Genomic DNA, 21,405 nt, shown 5'->3' with positions numbered 1-21,405 from the left:
CTATACTAATGTCTGTTCCCTAATGAGTGCTGGATAAAGAATAATATGAGAGACTATGAATAAGAGCTCCCTAATCAAACCTAGAGGTAGAAAGAGGAGGTGCATGACAGATGATTCAAGAATGAGTAATCTGAACAGCTATAGGAAATAGCTCCTTGACAAGAGCCAAGTAGAACAGAAAACACAACGAAATTATGCAAAACTATGATGAAAGAATAAGATGGGACCCATAAGGCCTCAAAATTGGACAGAGCAAGGAAAGAAATCTCAAGTGATGAGAGGAAGGAATGGTGCATACAGATTCTTTAAATGAGGGCTCAATATTGACAGAGAACATAAGACAGAAGCTGTGCACAAAATGTCTATTTAATGAGAGTAACAGAGCACAATAGATTCCAAACAGAAGCCAGATAGCATCTTCTCCTTACCTTATAAACCTCCCCAAAGGAGCCTCGGCCTAGCTTGCAAATTCTCTGGAAACACTGCTCAAAGAACAGCTCCCTCCTGCTCTCATCATAGAGTCGGCTATGCAGTGGCTGTTGCTCTGGACTACGGAAGGATACGCTCTGTGGCCGAGGCTGACTCCAAGACTGGTAGCGATGTGGGAAGATGCGACTGATAGGTGGGACACTCTTGGCTGGTGGGCGTGGAGGCAGTGTATAACAGAAGGGACGCCCTTGCCGTTTCCTTGAGAAACTGCACTCTGCATCCTTGAAAAAGGCTGGCACAGGAATTGGGGTACGACTGAGAGGAGAATCCCCCATGGCATCCTGGGGTAATGGCATGGTGGGCCTTGCACACCCTAACAACAGTTGACAAGAGACTCATTCAGTTCCATCCTGGCTTTAAGTATCTTCCACCATAAGCTCTGGAAATTCTCTATATCAAATGAAAAAAAGGCATAAAAAGCACAGTCACCATAAATATTTATTTAGATTTATATTCCATCCTCCAAGAAAGTTTAGAAGGAAAAATTATGTTCTTACCTGTTAATTTTCTTTCCTTTAGACGCAGCAGATGAATCCAGAGACCAATGGGATAGCACACATCTACCAGCAGGTGGAGATAGAGAAACTGACTAACAGGTGGTCCTATGGGCTGCCACACCTCCTGCATCTTCAGTATTGCTCCTTGCCCAAGCATCGGTAACCATCAATATGCTTAGCATGTAAAAAACTTATTTCCCATAACAAATTTCAAAAAGTAATAATACAGAATACAACTATCAAGAATAACAGACTTCGAAAGTTGCAAAAGAAAAAACCGACAGTCAATATCCAGAAAGGGTGGGGCTCTGGATTCATCTGCTGCGTCTAAAGGAAAGAAAATTAACAGGTAAGAACATAATTTTCCTTCCTTAGCAACAGCAGCAGATGAATCCAGAGACCAATGTGATGTAGCAAAGCAATCCTCAATCTGGATGGGAAGCAAACACTGCCTCCGCAACAACCGAAGCACTAAACGCTGCCTCCACATGCGCCCCCACATCCACCGGTAATGCTGAGATAAAGTATTCTTGGAAGACCAAGTAGCCGCATGACAAAACTCCTCCAAGGAAAAAATCCTGTGGACTATGTCCAAGTAGCTAAGAAGCCAGAAACCATGCTACTTCTCCCCTGGATGTTTTATTTTCTTTTTTTTTCTGTCTTTTCTGATTTTTTCATTAACATACAGATTTTACATATTATAACCTCAACACCCCTCTCTATACATATTTATACATTAATTACATATTTACAACTTATTACATGCTACTTACATTTTTTTGTTTTTTGTTACCTTTTTTCCTCCGTTTTCTGCCATTTTTTTTCCCTCTTGTTTCCTCTCCTGCTCATACCTTAAATATGCATATGAATTATGGATATGTTCCACACTTCCATGGGATTCGCCAGTCTGTTAATCTGAGAACAGACTCCACCTTTTGTTCAACACCCCAAGAGAAAACCGTGTCCGCCAAAGTTTCATGTGAAAACACCAATGAGCGTGGAGTGCGCATAGTCCCTGTTCGGGTGTCAATTGAGCATGGATAATGAGACACCAGCGCACTCATAAAGCTGCAGTTGCCAATTAAGCTGCTAGCTTTCACTCAAGGTGTGCAAAATAACAAAAACATGGAAATGACGCATAACACAAAGTTTACCAAAATAATTATTTATTGCTTTTATTTTTCCATCATGGACCTCAAAAGGCTAGTTGCGTTAGCGGGAGGTCGTTATTTTTATTTATTTATTTAGATTTTTATCCCGTCCTCCCAATAGCTCAGAACGGTTTACAAATGAACATACACAGTGCGGAGTAACTAGACATATAAGTGGTACAACAGGTTTAGTGATTGGATTTATAGTTTTTGGAGAGAATTAAATACAGGGAGATTAAGCAGAGAGAGAGAAGGGGGAAATACAGTAGTTTAATTAAGGAAAGTTATAAGCGTATAGGTGCAATTTGTTAGTGGGTAGAGTAAGAGAGGGTCATACTGGAATTTCGGGAAGGAGATAGGAGAGTGGAGGGTGGGGCCTAAGGGGGGGAGAGACAGAGGAGATCTTTAATTGAAGAGGAGGGTCTTTACCGATTTACGGAATGTTAATAATGAGTTCTGTTGTCTAAGTTGGGGGGGAAGTTGGTTCCAGAGGTGTGGAATGAAGTGGCTGTAGGATCGTTTGTGGGCAGTTTCTGTGAGCAGGGATCTTCCGGGGGGGACGCATAGGCGTATCTCTGACTTTGAGCGGAGGGTGCGAGTGGGGTTGTAGATGGGAAGTTTGGATTTTATGTAGGAGGGGGTGGTGGAGTAGATTCTCTTGTGGGCAATTGTCAGGGCTTTGAAAGTACAGCGTTGGCTAATTGGGAGCCAGTGTTCAGCATGGAGTGCCGGGGAGATGGAATCGCGGTAGTTGAGGTTGTGTAGGAGGCGGATGGCTGCATTTTGGACCCGTTGGAGGCGTTTGATATTATTTTTGGTTAGTCCGTTAAATAGCGAGTTACAATAATCCATTCTGGAGAGGACATATGCGTATAGGAGTTGGGCGAGGTCTGGTGTGGAGATGTAGGGTTTGATCCTTTTCAGTTGGCGAAGGTAGTAGAAGGAGGTGGAGACTATTTGGGATATGTGGTTGGATAAGGATAGGTGTCCGTCTAGGGTTACTCCCAGGCTGCGAACTTGATCTGCTGCCGTTAGTCGAGTGGAATCCCATGTTAGTGTAGGTCGTAGGTATTTGGTGTTTTTGTTTCTGATCCATAGGAGTTCGGTTTTGGAGGCGTTAAGTTGAAGCTTGTTGTTTGACATCCAAGTTTTCATGTCAGTGAGGCAGAGTTCGAGGTTAGCAATTTGGGATGGCCGGTTTTCGCCTAAGGGAAGGAGCAGCTGGATGTCATCTGCATAAGAGTGGATTTTGATTTTATATTTTTGCGCTATGTCGATGACGGGTTTGATGTAGAGATTGAATAGGAGGGGGGATAGAAGGGCGCCTTGAGGAACGCCATATTTGATAGGCTTAGGGTTAGATTTATGTGTCCCTAGTAGGACTGTTTGGGTCCTTTGGTGAAGGAAGGAGGTGATCCATTGGAGGGCTGTGTCTTTGATTCCGAGGTCGTGGAGCCTAGATGTGAGTAGGTGGTGGTCAACTGTGTCGAAGGCAGCGCTAAGGTCAAGTAGGACTAGTAGGGCGTCGTTGCCTTTGTCCAGTATTGACCAGCTGTCGTCGATGATATCAATGAGAACTGATTCTGTGCTGTGGCCCTTACGGAAGCCGGATTGGACTGGGGATAGGGCAGCTTGTTCTTCAATGAAAGGGTGTAGGCGGTGGAGTACAATTCGTTCAAGGGGTTTGGAGACAATTGGGAGGTTGGAGACTGGGCGATAGTTGCCAGGTTCATTAGGATCAAGGGAGGGTTTTTTGAGAGTGGGCTTGATAATAGCAGATTTCCAGGTGAGGGGGACAGTTCCAGTAGTTAGAGAGGTGTTAATGATGGGGAGGATGGATTCTGCCATGGCGTCTCCGGCAGCCAGCAGGAGGCTGGATGGGCAGGGGTCGAGGATGGTGTTGGAGGGTTTGAGTTCTCTCAGGGTTTCGAGGACCTCCGCATGAGTAGCTAGATGAAATTGGGAGAGAGTGGCGGAAGGAGGGGTATATGGAGTTGGTTGGATCTGAGTAGGAGTGGGTTTGGTGTTGAGGTCGAGGTTAGTTTGGATGTTTTGTACTTTGGACTGGAAGAAGTCCGAGAGAGTTTCGCTATCGAGTTCTGTTTGGTTGATTTGATTATTCCTTTGGGCGTTGGTGAAGAGATGGTTGGTGAGGGTGAATAGTTGTTTTGATCTGGAAGGGGCTTGTTGTAGGAGACGAGAGTAGTAGGTCTTTTTTGCTTCTAGTTGCCAAAATGCTTGCCTTCTGATAACGATCTCAACCCGATACTTCGAAGCTCCCCAATATATACCTTCAGTCCAGTTTGACATCATTGGCCATCAGCCAATCAACTAACGGAGGCTGTACTTAAATTTGGACAAAGAAAATTCCTTTACATGTTTAAAAGTTTCAGAAATCATATTTGTTTGTTTACATTCATCCTTGAATATACATTAATATTTTATAACATATCCAATATTCTTTTTGTCTTTTTAAAAACTTATTTCAGACAGTTTGTCTATGTATCAGGCAAGCTGCTGAAATGTTCTCAGCCTTATCTTGGAGGAGGGGTACTCCCTCCTCCTGCTTTGAACAACTGACAGTTTCAAATTACACTGATACTTACACAGAAGCCTTTCTAAGAGTGGGCTTCATGTGCCCCCCTTTCTATGCTAGAGACTGCTACAGGTCTCTGATTCTAACTTAACCATTTCCAGATGCTATGTTCAGGATTTTTCCTTAGTGTTCTTTATATAAACCATTTCATTTTTAGTACATCTTCTTTCATATATATTTTCCATACATCCATCCACACTTGCTTGGGGCCCCACATCCATACCATGTATTTCATTCATATTTAATGCATGTTATATCTCAGATTGGGATACGTAATCTAATATGCTCTTCCTAACCAGCCTAAGGCACATCTGGTATCAATTAGACCATGAGGGAAGCTCAAGGCTGGCAAAAACCTGAACAAAGACTAGGGATATAGGCTGAACACAAAATGGAGTAAAGCCAAGCAGAAGACATAGACAAACAGAGATGGAGTTCATGTATATCCTGATTTCTTCTATGATCTAGCTTAATAGCAAAGTACATAAAAAGAATATTATTATGCTTTTCCTTAATATTAATCTGTAGTGTGTTTTTCTGGCCTTGGCTACATCCATATTCAGATTTTTATTCACCAACTTTTCATACACTTCTATTGGGCGTGGCCTTAACTAACATATGCTTGTATCTAACTAGTTACCCAGAATCATACGAAAAGCAGGCGCTTTTGTAGAAAACTCCACAAAATACTGCACCATCATGTCCTGACGCCCATTCCATTACCGTCCCATAGACATCGTCCCCTACTGGCCATGAGCCACTATTCCTCAGTAACCGCCATTGCTTTGGCTGAATGGTCATGAAGTTCTTCCACCAAGTAAGCGTAAAGAATGTCCTCCTGGACCCTTCAAGTGATGGAGGCTTTGGATGCTGCCATACGTTAGTCGCATCCCTTGAAAAAGAGGTGATCTAAATGACTAAAAGTCGTTAGAAACCTACAGATGCGGAGAATGCTATGCACTTTTACAAAATGCGGTGATGAAAAGCTTACCTCCCCATTCCTCCTCCCAGGAAGAAGGAAGGAAAAGTGAGAGCGGCATAAAAGAAAGGATGATACCACCTTAGAAAGAAATTGTGGTATCAGAAATAAGAATCCCCGCTGCACAAGGCCTGCAACCCAGAAAACCACTGAGCTGAAGCCATGGCCACAAGAAACATCGTGTTCAACGTCACAGCCTTTTAGAGTCTCAAAAGACAAGGTTGAAACGAAGCCTTCTGTAAACTGCGAATAAGTATCTTAAGACTGTACTCTGGACAGGGCTTCTTAAGAGGTGTACAAATATACTGTACTCCTTTTAGGAACTGAACTACTTGAAGCTGAGAAGTAAGCGAAGAGCGAGATACCTAGCCCTTGTAACAAGCTAAGATTGCCACTTGAAGCTGAAGGGAATTGAATGCTAAGCCCTTGGCAATACGCTTGTGCCAAAAAAGAAAGAATATAAATCATAGAACTCTGGAAGGGTGTCAATGTTGAGAAGTACCCAAGAAAAGAAAAGCCTCCAAACGGAAGAATAAGCCACAGGTGAAGACGTCTGTATCGCATGGAGAAGAGAAGAAATAACCTGCTTCGCATAAACCTTACACATCAGCCATGACTTTTCAAAAGCTAAGTCATAATACCAAAATAGGACGAATATCCATGTTGGTTGGACCCTAGGCGAGTAAATCTGGAGATACCAGGAATCTCAACAGTTCGGCCATCGAAAGACTCATCAAATCCGCATAGCAAGGATGGCACAGCCAATCCGGAGATTCTCTAATTACTGTGCACTGAAAGCGAGCTTGAAATGGCAAATCCATCCAATCATCAGCCAGGGGAAAACACTTAAAAGAGAAACCAGAGGCGAGAAAGAAGCAACGCTGACTGCCACTACCCCCTCTGACTGCCACTCCCTGCGTCTGCTGAAGAAGCTAGGAAGCTTTGAATTTCGAGATGAGGCCATGAGGTCTAATTCTAGGAGATCTCATCTTTATACAAAGAGTTGAACGCCTGAGCAAATAGTTCTCAATTTCCAGGATGTAGAAGATTTCACTATTACTAACGTTTACACTTTCTAGAGCAGTGGTCTCAAACTCAAACACTTTGCAGGGCCACATTTTGAATTTGTAGGTACTTGGAGGGCCTCAGAAAAAAATAGAATTCAGGAGCTAGTTGCGTAGCGACCATCACCTGCTGGGAGATAGCGCATACTGAAGATGCAGGAGGTGTGCCAGCCAATAGGACCATCTGTTAATCAGTTTCTCTATCTCCACCTGCTGGTAGATGTGTGCTATCCCATTGGTCTCTGGATTCATCTGCTGCTGTTGCTAAGGAATGGGTTACAAGTTAACATGCATATTTTTGGGAACAAGGTGGAACATAGCAACATCATGGAGGGCGAGGTACACATATCTCACAGGAAATCTTAAGTTTCATATTCATTAGCACACTAGAACATACAATTTACTAAAATTCACTTAAATCTGGGCTTATTACATGGTAACCCAGAATTTTACCACACACACAGCTTTTTGAGAGAATTTTTAAAATATATTTTATAATATGCCAACTGTTTTGATTTTTTTTTCACAGTTCTTCTCTTATCCAGTGAATATTGTCTCAAAATAAGACATTTAACTAATTTACAGTTCTTGACTATAAATTCAACACAAAAAAGACTTTTGAATTCACCTATAATAGAGGAAGTCAGTTGGACAATAAGGAGAAAAGGAGATTACAGATTATTCAGAACATTGCCGTAAAATTAGTTTATAATGCAAAAAAGTATGACCATGTCTCACCTCTTTTGAAGGATGCACACTGGTTACCCATTGGGCATAGGATCATGTTTAAAATAATGTTTCTTATTTTTAAAACATTAGCTTTTAATGAACCGCAGTTCATATCTAAGTTATTAATTCCATACAAGCCAAAACGCTCGTTAAGATCATCGGAACAGAGTCTCCTTTCAGTACCATCTTTAAAGGTTATTGGAACCAGAAGACTAGATATTTTTACAGTTATGGGCCCTCAATGGTGGAATATGTTACCACAGTATATTAGATCTGAACCTGATTCTGTTAAATTCAAATCACTTTTAAAGACTTATTTATTTAAAGATGCCTATGATTTTTAACACAGCTTTTTTAATTCTTTTTTACATTGTGCTCTGGTTTTATAAATACCCTCCCTATTGTTCTTTCCTTTTTTTTAACAATACCCTATTATTGTAACTTTTTCCCCTCTCTCCCTAAACTCATGTATGTATCATTTGTATCTTGTATTTTTGAATTATCTTGTAAGTTTCTTATATTAAAATTGTAACATGTACATCGCCTAGAATTAATAATAGGCGATTCATCAAAAACTGAATAAACTTGAACTTGAACTTGGACAATCTCTCAGTGTACAATTCATAAGGCGCCTGGTGTATATAGCACAGTTACTTACTGTAACAGATGTTATCCAAGGACAGTAGGCAGATATTCTCACATGTGGGTGATGTCATCCACGGAGCCCTGGTATGAACACTTTAAAAGTGCATTGCTACTTCAAGAAATTTAAGAAAGTTTGCAATAGCCCGCACCGCACATGTACGAGTGCTTTCCCTCTCGACGTAGGCATGTGGCTCCTCAGTTCAGTAAGCCAGCTAATAAGCCAACCAGGGGAGATGGGTGGGTTGTGAGACTATCTGCCTGCTGTCCCTGGATAACACCTGTTATGGTAAGTAACTGTGCTTTATCCCAGGACAAGCAGGCAGCATATTATCACATGTGGCTGACCTGCAAGCTAATCAGAATGGGATGGTGGGAGTGTTGGCCTTTTAGGAAAATAAATTTTGTAATACTGACTGGCCAAAGTGCCCATCCCGTCTGGAAAAAGATTCCAGACAATAATGTGAGGTGAACGTATGAACCGAGGACCAAGTAGCAGCTTTGCAAATTTCATCAATCGGAGCTGAGAGAAGAAAAGCTACTGAAGCTGCCATAGCTTGAACTTTATGGGCTGTGAACTGCCTCTCCAGTTGCAGCCCAGCCTGAGCACAACAGAACAATATGTAGGAAGCCAATCAGTTGGAAATTGTTCTCTTGGAAACAGGATGCCCCAACTTGTTAGGATCAAAGGAGACAAAAAGTTGAGGAGTTGTTCTATGTGGCTTTGCTCTGTTGAGATAATAGGCCAAAGCCCGCTTGCAATCCAGAGTGTGATGAGCCGTTTCTCCTGGATGAGAATGAGGTTTAGTAAAGGGGGGGGGGGGGGGGTTAAAGAGATAGATTAAAAATTAACTCCTCCCTGGACTAAATCACTCTATTACTCTATCTGGTACAACCCAAATATATTAATAGATTTTAAAAAATGATTTCTTCATTTTTTAAAAATCTATTAATATATTTGGGTTGTACCAGATATTTGGCAATCTTCTAATATATGGGACTTAAATGACCTTCTCATAAAACAAATCCTATAAATAATATCAATCCTACATGAAAATCATTTGCTGAACTACAATCTATTTTTAACCTCCTTGATACTCAATTTTATAAATTAATTCAATTACATTTGCTAAAAAAGTTAACACAGAAATTAAAAGGCTCAAACGCTTTTCCTTCATTGTTTATTGTAAATGATTTATGGCTAAGGTCATTTAGGATTTCAATTTTACAAGTTAATGAAGTCTTTACTTTCTGAAAATCTAACGGATTACAACATAAATGGAAGGAAGATTTACAATCCAATTTATCTAATAGTGACAGGGAAAAATTTTGGAATGTAACCTTTTCATCAAGGTCAGCAACTATTACACAAAAAAATGTTTTATATAGCTCATAAATCATGTTGGATACCAATTAAGTCACATTATATCAATCCATCATTTTCTCATTCCTGTTGGTCTTGTAAAAATTGCTTTAGATACAAAAAAAACCATGTTTGAATGTAAATCTGTTCGCTGACACTGGAAAGAAATATGGAATAGTTTGCTCAATATTTAATTTGACAAGCAGACATACAGATATATTATCTTGCAATCTGTATGTTTCAAACTTATCCTAACTCAGCAACAATGCCTGTTGTTCTCTTTGTTATCCATTGCTTTAAAAAAATGATCTTAAACTCTTGGAAAGATTTTATCCAAATTAAACTAAATTCCACCATTGCATATAGTGTAACATATCAACATGAAACTTACTTAACCAAAAAATCCTTACTTAACAAAAAAATCCTTATTACATTCCAAAAACACTGATATTGACTAATTAGAATCTTCTTCCATGAACATCACTTCGCCATGCTGACACAGATGCTTTTACTGTATTATCCCAACTTGACAACTGTAACTCTCTCTTTCCTGGCTTCAACTCAATTCTTATGCACAAATTGCAATTGATCCAAAACACAGTACTGAGATTAATATTTAAATGAAAAAATATGATTCCATCCCACCTTATAAAAGCAAATTACACTGGTTATCAATCAGTGCTCGAATCATCTTTAAACTATCATCCGCTATAATAAAACCCTTAGCGCGCATGCGCACTTCAAACTCTGTGCGTCCATGCCACTGCATGCGTAGTACAGTAGAACCACCCAGCAGGGAAGCGGGGCTGAAGGAGAGAAGACGCAGGAAGTAACCGCCAAGCAGGGAAGCATCCGCTGAGGTGGCCCGAGGGTGTGAAAGTAACAGCATTATATGCCGGGAAGGGGAGAGGCAGAGATGGCCAGAAGGAAAAATTATGTTCTTACCTGTTAATTTTATTTCCCTTAGACGCAGCAGATGAATCCAGAGACCAATGGGATAGCACACATCTACCAGCAGGCAGAGATAGAGAAACTGATTAACAGGTGGTCCCATTGGCTGGCACTCCTCCTGTATCTCCAGTATAGCTCCTTGCCCAAGCATCCGTAAACATCAATAGGCATAGCATGGAAAAAAAAAACTTCTTTCCCATAACAAATCTCAAAAGGCAATAATACAGAATACAACCCTCAATAATAACAAACTTCGAAAGTTGCAAAAGAAAAAAACGACAGACAATATCCAGAAAGGGTGGGGCTCTGAATTCATCTGCTGCGTCTAAGGGAAAGAAAATTAACAGGTAAGAACATAATTTTTCCTTCCCTAGCAACAGCAGCAGATGAATCCAGAGACCAATGGGATGTAGCAAAGCAATTCTCAATCTGGGTGGGAAGCAAACACCGCCTCCGCAACAACCGACTCACTAAACGCATCTACTGCATGCGCCCCCACATCCAACCAGTAATGCTGAGAGAAAGCACTCTTGGAAGACCAAGTAGCCGTGAGACAAAACTCCTCCAAGGAAAAAAACCTCTGGACCGAGTCCAAGAAGTAGCTATCACTCTGATGGAATGTCATGAAGTTCTTTCGCCAACCACTTCCCTGCCATCAAGCAAGCGTACAGAATGTCCTCCTGGACCCATCAAGCGATGGAGGCTTTGGACACTGCCATATGTTTGAGGCGTCCCTTGAAGAATACAAAAAGGTGATCTAAACAACTAAAAGTCATTAGAAACCTTGCTCGCGGAGAACGCTACGCACTTTCAAAAAATGCAGTGAATAAAAGCACGTCTACCCATTTCTCCTCCCAGGAAGAAGGAAGGAAAAGTGAGCGTGTCATAAAAGAAAGGATGACACCTCCTTAGAAAGAATTGTGGTACCATCCAAACTGATACCCCAGATTTTGGAAATCAGAAATAGGAATCCCCGCTGAACAAGGCCTGCAACTCGGAAAACTGCAGAGCCGAAACCATGGCCACAAGAAACCCCGTGTTCAACGACACAAGGAGGAAATGAAGCCTTCGGTAAACTGCAAAGAAGTACCTGAAGATTGTACTCCAGACAGGGCTTTCTAAGAGGTGTACAAATATACTGTACTCCGTTTAGGAACTGAACTACATGAAGCTGAGAAGTAATCGAAGAGCAATATACCTAGCCCTTGTAACAAGCTAAGAATGGCACTTGAAGCTGAAGGGAATTGAACGCTAAGCCCTCGGCAATACACCTGTGCCAAAAAGGAACTCTGGAAGGGTGCAAATGTTGAGAAGTATCCAAGAAAGTAAAAACCTCCACAGGTGAAGACGTCTGTAGCGCCTGGATAAGAGAAGAAATAACCTGCTTCGCATAACCTTACACATCAGTCATGACTTCTCAAAAGCTAGGTCGTAATACCAAAGTAGTACGAATATCCATGTTGATCAGACCCTAGGTGAGCAAATCCGGAAATACCAGGAAACTTAGTCCGGCTGTCGAAATCCGCATCAGATCCGCATAGCAAGGATGGCACAGCCAAGCCAGAGATTCTACAAATACTGTGCCCGGAAAGCGAGCTTGAGATGGCAAATCCAAGCCATCATCAGCCAGGGGAAAACAATGAAAAAAAAGAGAAACCAGAGGTGAGAAAGAAGCCACGCTGTTACCCCCTCTAACTCCCACTCTCTGTGCCCGCCGAAGAAGCTAGGAAGCATTGAATTGTGAGACGAGGCCATGAGGTCTAGTTCCAGGCGATCTCACTTCCATAAAAAGAGCTGGAACGCCTGAGCCAAAATTCCCAATAACCAGGATGTAGAAGATTTCACTATTACTAACGTTTACACTTTCTAGAGCAGTGGTCTCAAACTCAAACCCTTTGCAGGGCCACATTTTGGATTTGTAGGTACTTGGAGGGCCTCAGAAAAAAAATAGTTAATGTCTTATTAAAGCAATAACAATTTTGCAGAGGTAAAACTCATTATAGTTTATAAATCTTTCCTTTTGGCTAAGTCTTAATAATAATATTGTCATTTATAGCTATAGAGACATATGATCAAGAAACTGTTTTATTTTACTTTTGTGATTATGATAAACTTACCGAGGGCCTCAAAATAGTACCTGATGGGCCGCATGTGACCCCCGGGCTGCGAGTTTGAGACCATTGTTCTAGAGCGTACACAGTGCTGTACACTGTAACATACAATAAATAGGCCATGCTCAGATTTCACGGAGAGAAAGTCTATCCAAACTCTTTTCCTGACCCTTAAAATGATCTGCCAACAGAAGAGGAAGATGAGGGTCCACCTATTGAAGTAGAACAACAACTGTACCTGGCAACTGAGTACATCACCTACTGCCCAAGCTGTAGAGAAATACCCCCATCATAATACTGACTGAAAGGACCCTCAGCGGCATTCCGGAAGAATGGTCTGAAGCTCCAGAAAGGTAGCCTGACCATGCTCAAGAGTAGAAGAATGAACAAGTATTGAGTCGCCTCTTAAGACCAGACTTCTGGAGCTGAGGATGAAAGGCACCGAGCCCCCCAACCCAACAGCCCGGGATGTTTGGTGGCCATGAGCTAATCCAGCAAAGACCGAGGCATGCCTTTGAAAAGAGAAATCTCACTGAGCCACCAAATCATACAGAGCGATGCATGAGGAGCCTACCAAATAATTGGAGCCTCGAGATACTGGGAACCACCAGAACAAAAGCGACTGCTGTAGCGTTATAATGGGAAAGCAAGCCGAAGTTCCCAGTGGAGTCAGCAACATGGATCCTATAACCTGTACAGAATCCCATACTCTGGGTCATGGTGACCAAAGAAGAATGCAAACCTGAGACTGTGACCCATCGCCCTAGTCTCTGGGACGAAACACTTTTCTCTCCTATATGAATAAAAACATCTCCCCGATATACCTATAAATAGTACAGGAGAAAAGAGCGCTGTGCAAATTTGAAGATTCACGTCCAAAGAACTGAGGAAAAGAAACCAGAAGAACGGCCCACAGTGCCGGAAAAAATATGTCCCATCTCATGCGTGCTGCTATAAACCAGCACCTGCACAATCAGCTGCACATAGCCGTGACAAACACCGATGAAAGAGAGCCTCAGAATAAACAGGACTACTACTGCTACACTGAAACCCAACAATGAGAACAAGTGCGAGCATGAAATCGCACCGCTACTGCCGCGCTGTAACCAACAAGGAAACCAAGCGCTTGCATGCAAAGGGCGGGAAGTCCCGGCTCCCTCCACGGATTTCTAGTCATAAAACTTAGCCTCAATAAAATATCCATTCCTTAAACATACGTTGACCGAACCCACATTACTAAGACTCCCAAATAGAACCTGAAGTTCAACCAACATTAAAAAACAGAGACATACTCACAAGCTTGTTGTTAGGGCCGGTTGAAGCCAGTTAAAGCTGGTTGAGCAGCAGTAAGAGCAGAATATAGCAACTGTGGTCTCTCTTTTTTTTTTTTTTTTACAGAGAAGAGAAAGAAGAAAAAAATTGAGACCCAGTCAGACCCTCTAGCAATGGAGGGAGGGTGAGGCAGGGACCTGGGGGGGGGGGGGTCCAGGTGTAACCCCTAAAGCCGGCACCGTTCAGCCGGACACTCCTGTCTCACTGAAGAGAAAATCTCAACAGAAGAAACAGAATGGCAGTCTCACTGAAGAGAAACCTCAACAAGAGAAAATAAAGTTCCAGTCACAGCCAGAATTCAGGAGCTAGTTGAATAGCGACCATTTCCTGCTGGGAGATAGAGAATACTGGAGTTACAGGAGGAGTGCCAACCGATGGGACCACCTGTTAATCAGGTTATCTCCCCCTGCTGGTAGATGTGTGCTATCCCATTGGTCTCTGGATTCATCTGCTGCTGTTGCTAGGGAAGCAAAATCTCACTCCCTTGACGGAGGGGACAGGAAAGGGAAAGATGGTAAAAGGAGGACGATGAGATTGGAGAGCTCCGCAGAGGCAGGAGGTGCTGGATTCGAGTGGAAGGAGTAGGAGAAGGGAGAGATGTTGGAGTCAAGTGAGGAAAGAAGAGAGAGAGAGAGAGAGAGACTCAGGGATGGTGTAAGGGAGAGAGCGATGTCAGATTTGGGAGCTGGATGAGAAGGACAGAGGGGCTACAAGAGGGACAGGAAGAGATGGTAGGGGATAGGGAGAGATAGACTTCAGGGAGGATGGAGAAGGCAGGAGAGAGACATCTTTGGGTAAGGATGGAGGGGACAGGAAAGGGAAAGATGGCAAAAGGGTGAAACAGGATCAGAGAGAAATGGTAGAGGGTGTGAAAGGGGGAAGGGAGAGATGGAAATGGTAGGACCGCTGCTGCTTTGGGGAAATGAGGGAGGAGGGGTTGGTACGTCAGGACAGCTTCTGGCGCCTCGGGTAGGTAATGGGGGTTCAGGAGACCAGATGGAGGGGCACGGGTGGGGTTAGGGTATAGGTGGGGCTATTCTAATAACTGTTACTGTAACAAATGTAACATAGTAAATGACAGCAGATAAAAGACCTGAGCAGTCCATCCAGTCTGCCCAATAGTCACACTCAATATACATTCATGGCTAAAAGCACAGTTACTTACCGTAACAGGTGTTATCCAGGGACAGCAGGCATATATTCTCACACATGGGTGACGTCATCTACGGAGCCCCAGCGCGGACAGCTTTTCAAGCAAACTTGATTGAAGTTTCAAGTTTGCACACTGCACCACGCATGTGCTAGCCTTCTTGCCCACTAGAGGGCGCATCCCCACCTCGTGGTCCTCAGTTCCATAGCAAGCAAAGAAGCCATCCCCGGGGAGGTGGGCGGGTTGTGAGAATATATGCCTGCTGTCCCTGGATAACACCTGTTACGGTAAGTAACTGTGCTTTATCCCAGGACAAGCAGGCATGATATTCTCACACATGGGTGACCTCCAAGCCAACCAAAAAAGGGCCGGTGGGAGGATGGCAATTCATGAAAACAGGTTACGTAACACCGACTGGCCAAACCGGCCGTCGCTTCTGGACAAAGTGTCCAGACAGTAGTGGGAGGTGAACGTATGAACCGAAGACCAAGTGGCAGCTTTACATATGTCCTCCATAGGAGTGGATCGGAGGAAAGCAACCGAAGCTGCCATCGCTCGGACCTTATGCCCCGTGACTCGACCCGAGAGCGGGAGACCAGCCTGAGCGTAGCAAAAGGAAATACAAGCAGCTAACCAGTTGGACAAGGTGCGCTTGGAAACAGGATGTCCCACCCGATTAGGATCAAAGGACAAAAACAATTGAGGAACCTTCCGATGAGACTTAGTACGTTGGAGATAAAAAGCCAACGCCCTCTTACAGTCAAGCGTGTGAAGCGCCGCCTCACCAGGATGAGAGTGGGGCTTCGGGAAAAATACCGGAAGAACAATGGACTGATTGAGGTGGAAATCAGACACAACCTTAGGCAAAAATTTAGGATGGGTGCGGAGAACCACCTTGTCATGATGGAACACCGTGAAAGGGGGATCCGCAACCAAAGCCTTCAGCTCGCTTATCCGACGAGCGGAGGTAAGCGCAATCAAAAAGACCACTTTCCAAGTGAGAAACTTAAGGAGAGATTTGTCTATGGGCTCAAAAGGCGGCTTCATCAGTTGAGCCAAGACCACATTAAGATCCCACACTACAGGAGGAGGTTTCAGAGGAGGATGGACATTCACAAGACCCCTCATGAAACGAGAAACCAGAGGATGTAAAGAGAGGGGACGACCCTCGAGATGTTGATGGAATGCTGCGATAGCGCTAAGATGTACTCGAATGGAAGTCGTCTTCAGACCAGAATTCGACAGATGCAACAGATATTCCAGCACCGAAGACACGGGCACCGAACTCGGGTCCAGGTGGTTCGAGAAGCACCAGGATGAAAATCTGGTCCACTTCTGGGAATAACAAAGTCTAGTCGAGACCTTCCGCGAGGCCTCCAGAATTTCCCGTACTGACTGAGAAACAGGAACCGAAGTCAAGGGGAAAGGAACCAAGCCGTCAGATGTAAAGACTGAAGATTGGGATGCAACAGCGAACCCTGACTCTGAGACAGCAGAGAGGGAAAGACAGGCAGAAGCAGAGGTTCCCGGACACTGAGTTGAAGCAGCAGGGAAAACCAGTGCTGTCTGGGCCAACGAGGCGCAATGAGAATCATAGTGGCTCCGGTTAATTTGAGATGCACCAGCATTCTCAAGATCAGGGGAAACGGAGGGAACGCATAAAGGAACCTCCCTTCCCAGTCGAGAAGAAATGCATCGGCCTCGAGGCGTTCCCGGGAAAACATCCGAGAACAGTAGAGCGGTAGTTTGTGAGTCTCGGGTGAGGCAAACAGATCCACCTGAGGAGTCCCCCAACGGTCGAAGACCTCGCGTAGAACCCGGGAGTTCAGCGACCACTCGTGCGGCTGGAGAAGACGACTGAGCTTGTCTGCCAGACAATTCATCTCTCCCTGAATGTAAACCGCACGCAAGAAAATGTTCTGAGAGACTGCCCAAGTCCACAGGCGCAGGGCTTCCTGGCACAGAGGCCAAGAGCCCGTGCCCCCTTGTTTGTTTACATAATACATGGCCACTTGGTTGTCCGTCCTGACGAGCACTATTTGATTGCGCAGGAGATGCCCGAAAGCTCGAGCAGCCAGGTAAATAGCACGCAGCTCCAACACATTGATGTGACACCGACGGTCCGCGGCCGACCATAGGCCCTGTGTGCGAAGACCGTCGACATGTGCCCCCCACGCATACTCCGAAGAGTCCGTGGTCAGGACTGTGCGATGCGGAGGAACGCGAAAGAGCAAACCCCCGGAAAGATTGGAAGAGTTGGTCCACCAACGGAGCGAGCGTCTCAAAGAAGGAGTCACCGTTATTAGACGAGACACCGGGTCGCGATCCTGGCGCCACTGCGAGGCCAACGTCCACTGAGGGAGCCTCAGATGCAAGCGGGCGAACGGAGTCACCTGGACCGTCGAAGCCATGTGACCCAGAAGCACCATCATGCGCTGAGCCGACACGACAGGCCTCAGCGAGATCTGCCGACCCAAGCGCAGCAGAGCCTCCAACCGAGGAGTTGGGAGGAACGCTCGGAGGAGAACCGTGTCCAGCACGGCTCCTATAAACTGCAGCGACTGAGTCGGGCACAATTGAGACTTGGGAAAGTTCACTTCGAACCCTAGACCCTGAAGAAGTGAAATAGTCTGTTGGGTCGCTGAAATAACTCCCTCCCTGGTCGGGGCTTTGATGAGCCAATCGTCCAGATAGGGAAAGACCTGCAACCCCCGGGAGCGCAGGGCAGCCGCGGCCACCACCATGCACTTCGTGAACACCCGAGGGGACGAAGCCAGGCCGAAAGGGAGGACCCGGTACTGAAGGTGCCACTCCCCCACTTGAAATCTCAAGAATTTGCGAAAGTCGGGATGCACCGGAACATGGGTATACGCTTCCTTCAAGTCCAGGGAGCACATCCAATCCCCCTCCTCCAGGAGGGGATACAGAATCGGAAGCGATAACATACGGAACTTCTCCCGGACCAGGAACTTGTTGAGCTTCCGAAGGTCCAAAATGGGACGCAAGTCCCCGGTCTTTTTTGGGACCAAAAAGTAACGGGAGTAAAACCCCCGACCCCTCTGGTCGCAAGGAACCAGTTCGACTGCTCGGAGGCTCAACAAGGACCTGGCTTCCTCCTGGAGAAGGGCCAACTGGCTCCGATTGGGCGGGCAAGCCCCGGGAGGCATGTCCGGAGGCTGCCTGGAGAAGTTGAGCGAATAGCCCTCTGAGATGGTCCGGAGCACCCATGCGTCTGACGTAACTTCCGTCCAAGCTCGGGCAAAAGCCGAGAGTCGACCCCCGATGGGAAGGGAATGTGGCAGAGTTGCGGTGAGGGCCCGCCCCCAACCGCTCATCCCGTCAAAAGGACGGTGCGGGCTTGGACGCAGCCTGCGTAGCGGGCTTGGAGGGACCTCCCCTACCCTGCTGGGGTGGTCGTCGGGGCGGAGGCCTAGAAAAGGCTGGTGTCGTCTTCTGAGGATACCGCCTCGGAGGCTGCCGAAAAGGCCTTTGTTGCGAGGCCCTAGGCTTGGGGCGGACAAGGGACGCAAGCGAACGCTCCTGATCAGACAGCCTCTTAGTCGCCGCCTCCAAGGAGTCGTCGAACAACTCCGACCCCACGCAGGGCAAATTTGCCAATCGCTCCTGCAGGTTGGAGTCCATCTCGAGGGTACGCAGCCACGCCAGGCGACGCATCGCCACCGCGCAGGCCGATACCCTCGAGGCGAGCTCAAAGGCGTCGAATACCGCATGAAAGAGGTAGAGGCGCAGCTGTGAAAGGTTCGACATAAAGGTGGCGAACCTGTCCTTGTGCGAAGCCGGGATCACCCCCTGGAATTCAGGCATGTCCTTGACCATAGACCTTAAATAGGACGAGTATGAAAAGGCATAATTAAGGACCCGCGTCGCCATGAGTGAATTAGCATAGAGGCGACGGCCAAACTTATCGAGGGTCCTACCTTCCCTCCCAGGGGGGACCGCAGCAGACACCCGAGAGGGTTGCGACCTCTTAAGGGCCGACTCCACCAGGATTGATTGGTGCGAGAGTTGCCCCTTCTCGAACCCCTTAGGCGGAATTGTCCGGTATTTCGCCTCCATCTTGGTGGGCACGACCGTGACTGTAAGAGGAGCCTCCAAGTTTTTCAGCAAGGTCTGATGTAAGACCTTGTTCAGCGGGAGGCGAGGAGATTCCCTCTGGGGAGTGGGAAGGTCCTGCTCCTCCAAATATTCCTTGGAATGGTGGGAACCCGCCGATAAGTCCACCCCTAACGCCCCCGCCATGTCATGGACGAACTTCGTAAAAGACGAAGTTCTGGCGGGAGGAGAAGGAGTCCTAGATCTCCCCGCCGAGGCAAAGGGAGAAGCCTCGCGGGAGTACCTCGGCTCCCTGGCAGATCCCGAACCCCACGAGGCACGGTCCCGTGACCTCGAGGGGGTCGGGGACCCAGCCCGCTGGAACGAGCCCCTGGGGGAACCCCCCGGGGTGCGGGGAATCGAGGTCCGTCCCTTCCGCCCCGTCGAGGAGGCACGGGAACCCTCTCTGCACGGGGACCGAAAAAGTTTTGGATTATCCATTCGGAGCTCCTCGACTCGCAAGGACTCGCCCTCGGGAGGCGATGAGCGCCCGCGTCCGCGAGGCGAGACCCGAGACCGCTTGGCTCTCCTCGATCGGCGCCTCGCCCGAGGCCTACCCGAAGGCGAGGAGCCCCGCGAGGACCTCGAGGACGAGGTAGAGGAGATCCGCCGCACTCGGCGCAGCTTGTCCTTGGGCCTGACGCTACGCTCAGGCTGTCCCATCGAGGCCCGGTCCGAGGCCAAAGCCGAGGTCGAGGCGGCAGGCGCCTCGGCGGCCGAAGCCCCGGTACCCGAGGCCGAGGTCGCCAACTGCGGGGCAGTCGAGGCCGAGGCAGTCGAGGCCGAAGCCTGCTGCAGGTGCTCAATGGCCCCGGACAGCTCCGAGGCGATCAAAGCCCGGAGCAAGTCCTGAAACACAGGGATGGACATACCCTGGGGCAGCACCTGTCGATGCTCCACAGAGGGCGACCTCGGTCTCGAGTATTCCCTCGGGGCTATCGATTTAGACACCCTGGGCTGGGCGGAGGCAGACCCAACCGCCGATGAGGCGCCCGAGGGTGGCTTCTTGGATCCAGGAGCTGAGGAGGGAAGTGGAGACTTACCCGAGGCCTTGCTGGACGAGGCAACCTGCTTCGAGGGCACCGAGGGTCGAGGCGAGGCAGGAGGGCCCGATGTCGAGGTCGAGGCCGAGGTCGAGGCCGGGGCCGAAGCCGAGGCCGAGCTCGAGGCCATCCCCGTCGGGACGTCGGGAGAAAAAAGTTCCGCCATGCGGGCAATGCGACGCGTGAGAGCCCTTTTTTGAAAGGTCCCACACTTCAAACAGGAGTCGGTCGGGTGATGGGGCCCCAAGCACCGCAGACAACGCCTGTGGGGATCTGTGATCGACAACAGCCGGTCACAAGTGCCGCACTTTTTGAATCCCGTAACGGGCCGGGACATAGGCCCAAAAAGGGGCCGGGAACGAACGAGGTTCCTCGGCCGTGGCTACCGGGAGCCCCCGGAGCGCAAAAAATATAACACGTTTTTTTTTTTTTTTTTTTTTGAAAATCAAAGAAAAGCAAATAAAAGAAGAGAAAAAACGCAGCGACCGCGTCAAAAAAACCTACACAGCCGCGGCGACAGAAGGCAAAAGAGCACTAAAAAATCCACAGGGCTTCTGGCTCCGCGGATGAATTAGAACTGAGGACCACGAGGTGGGGATGCGCCCTCTAGTGGGCAAGAAGGCTAGCACATGCGTGGTGCAGTGTGCAAACTTGAAACTTCAATCAAGTTTGCTTGAAAAGCTGTCCGCGCTGGGGCTCCGTAGATGACGTCACCCATGTGTGAGAATATCATGCCTGCTTGTCCTGGGATAAGAAACATTATACACCTTACCTGATAATGTTCATTCCTGTAGTCATAGCAGATGAATCCAGACGAGTGGGTTAAGTCCACCTACCAGCAGGCGGAGATAGAGAGCACAGAGTTGAGCTCTGGCACATATGTAATGCGTCTGCTCACTGGAATTCCAGTATTCCTCAAAACAAGAGTAGGATCAATTGAATATGCCACTTAACTGAGGACACCCTCCTCACAGCAGTTGAATCCACATGAATGTTGGCCACCACCGAGTCAACGCCTATGAGGCAAAAGAATAGAGAACGCAACAAAAAGGTTGGGACTCTGGATTCATCTGCTGTGACTAAAGCAGTGTATTGCAAATCGTGTGCGATTCCAGGTGTGCCAGCGCCAGTTGACTACTTGCAGGACATGACTCTCACAGCAAGAGGCAAGTCCAGTAGGCAGTCAGCCGGTGCC

At 46.7% G+C, this 21,405-nt stretch overlaps 1 protein-coding gene across 8 annotated transcripts in view; it reads right to left on the bottom strand.

Annotated features, from left to right (window-relative positions):
- Positions 1-21,405, bottom strand: part of PKMYT1 (protein kinase, membrane associated tyrosine/threonine 1) — a 105,883-nt gene that overhangs the window by 71,070 nt on the left and 13,408 nt on the right. For all 8 annotated transcript variants that reach the window (XM_033946892.1, XM_033946893.1, XM_033946890.1 and 5 more), the window contains exon 2: positions 429-879. In XM_033946892.1, the coding sequence (XP_033802783.1) occupies positions 429-785 (357 nt within the window). In that variant the 5' untranslated portion in view covers positions 786-879. The remainder of the gene's footprint in view (positions 1-428; positions 880-21,405) is intronic.

This window comes from Geotrypetes seraphini, chromosome 5 (genome assembly GCF_902459505.1).
Source record: "Geotrypetes seraphini chromosome 5, aGeoSer1.1, whole genome shotgun sequence".
In the NCBI taxonomy this organism is placed as follows: domain Eukaryota; kingdom Metazoa; phylum Chordata; class Amphibia; order Gymnophiona; family Dermophiidae; genus Geotrypetes; species Geotrypetes seraphini.
Note: the sequence above shows the minus strand (reverse complement) of the source record. Positions and strands in the feature narration are given on the sequence as shown.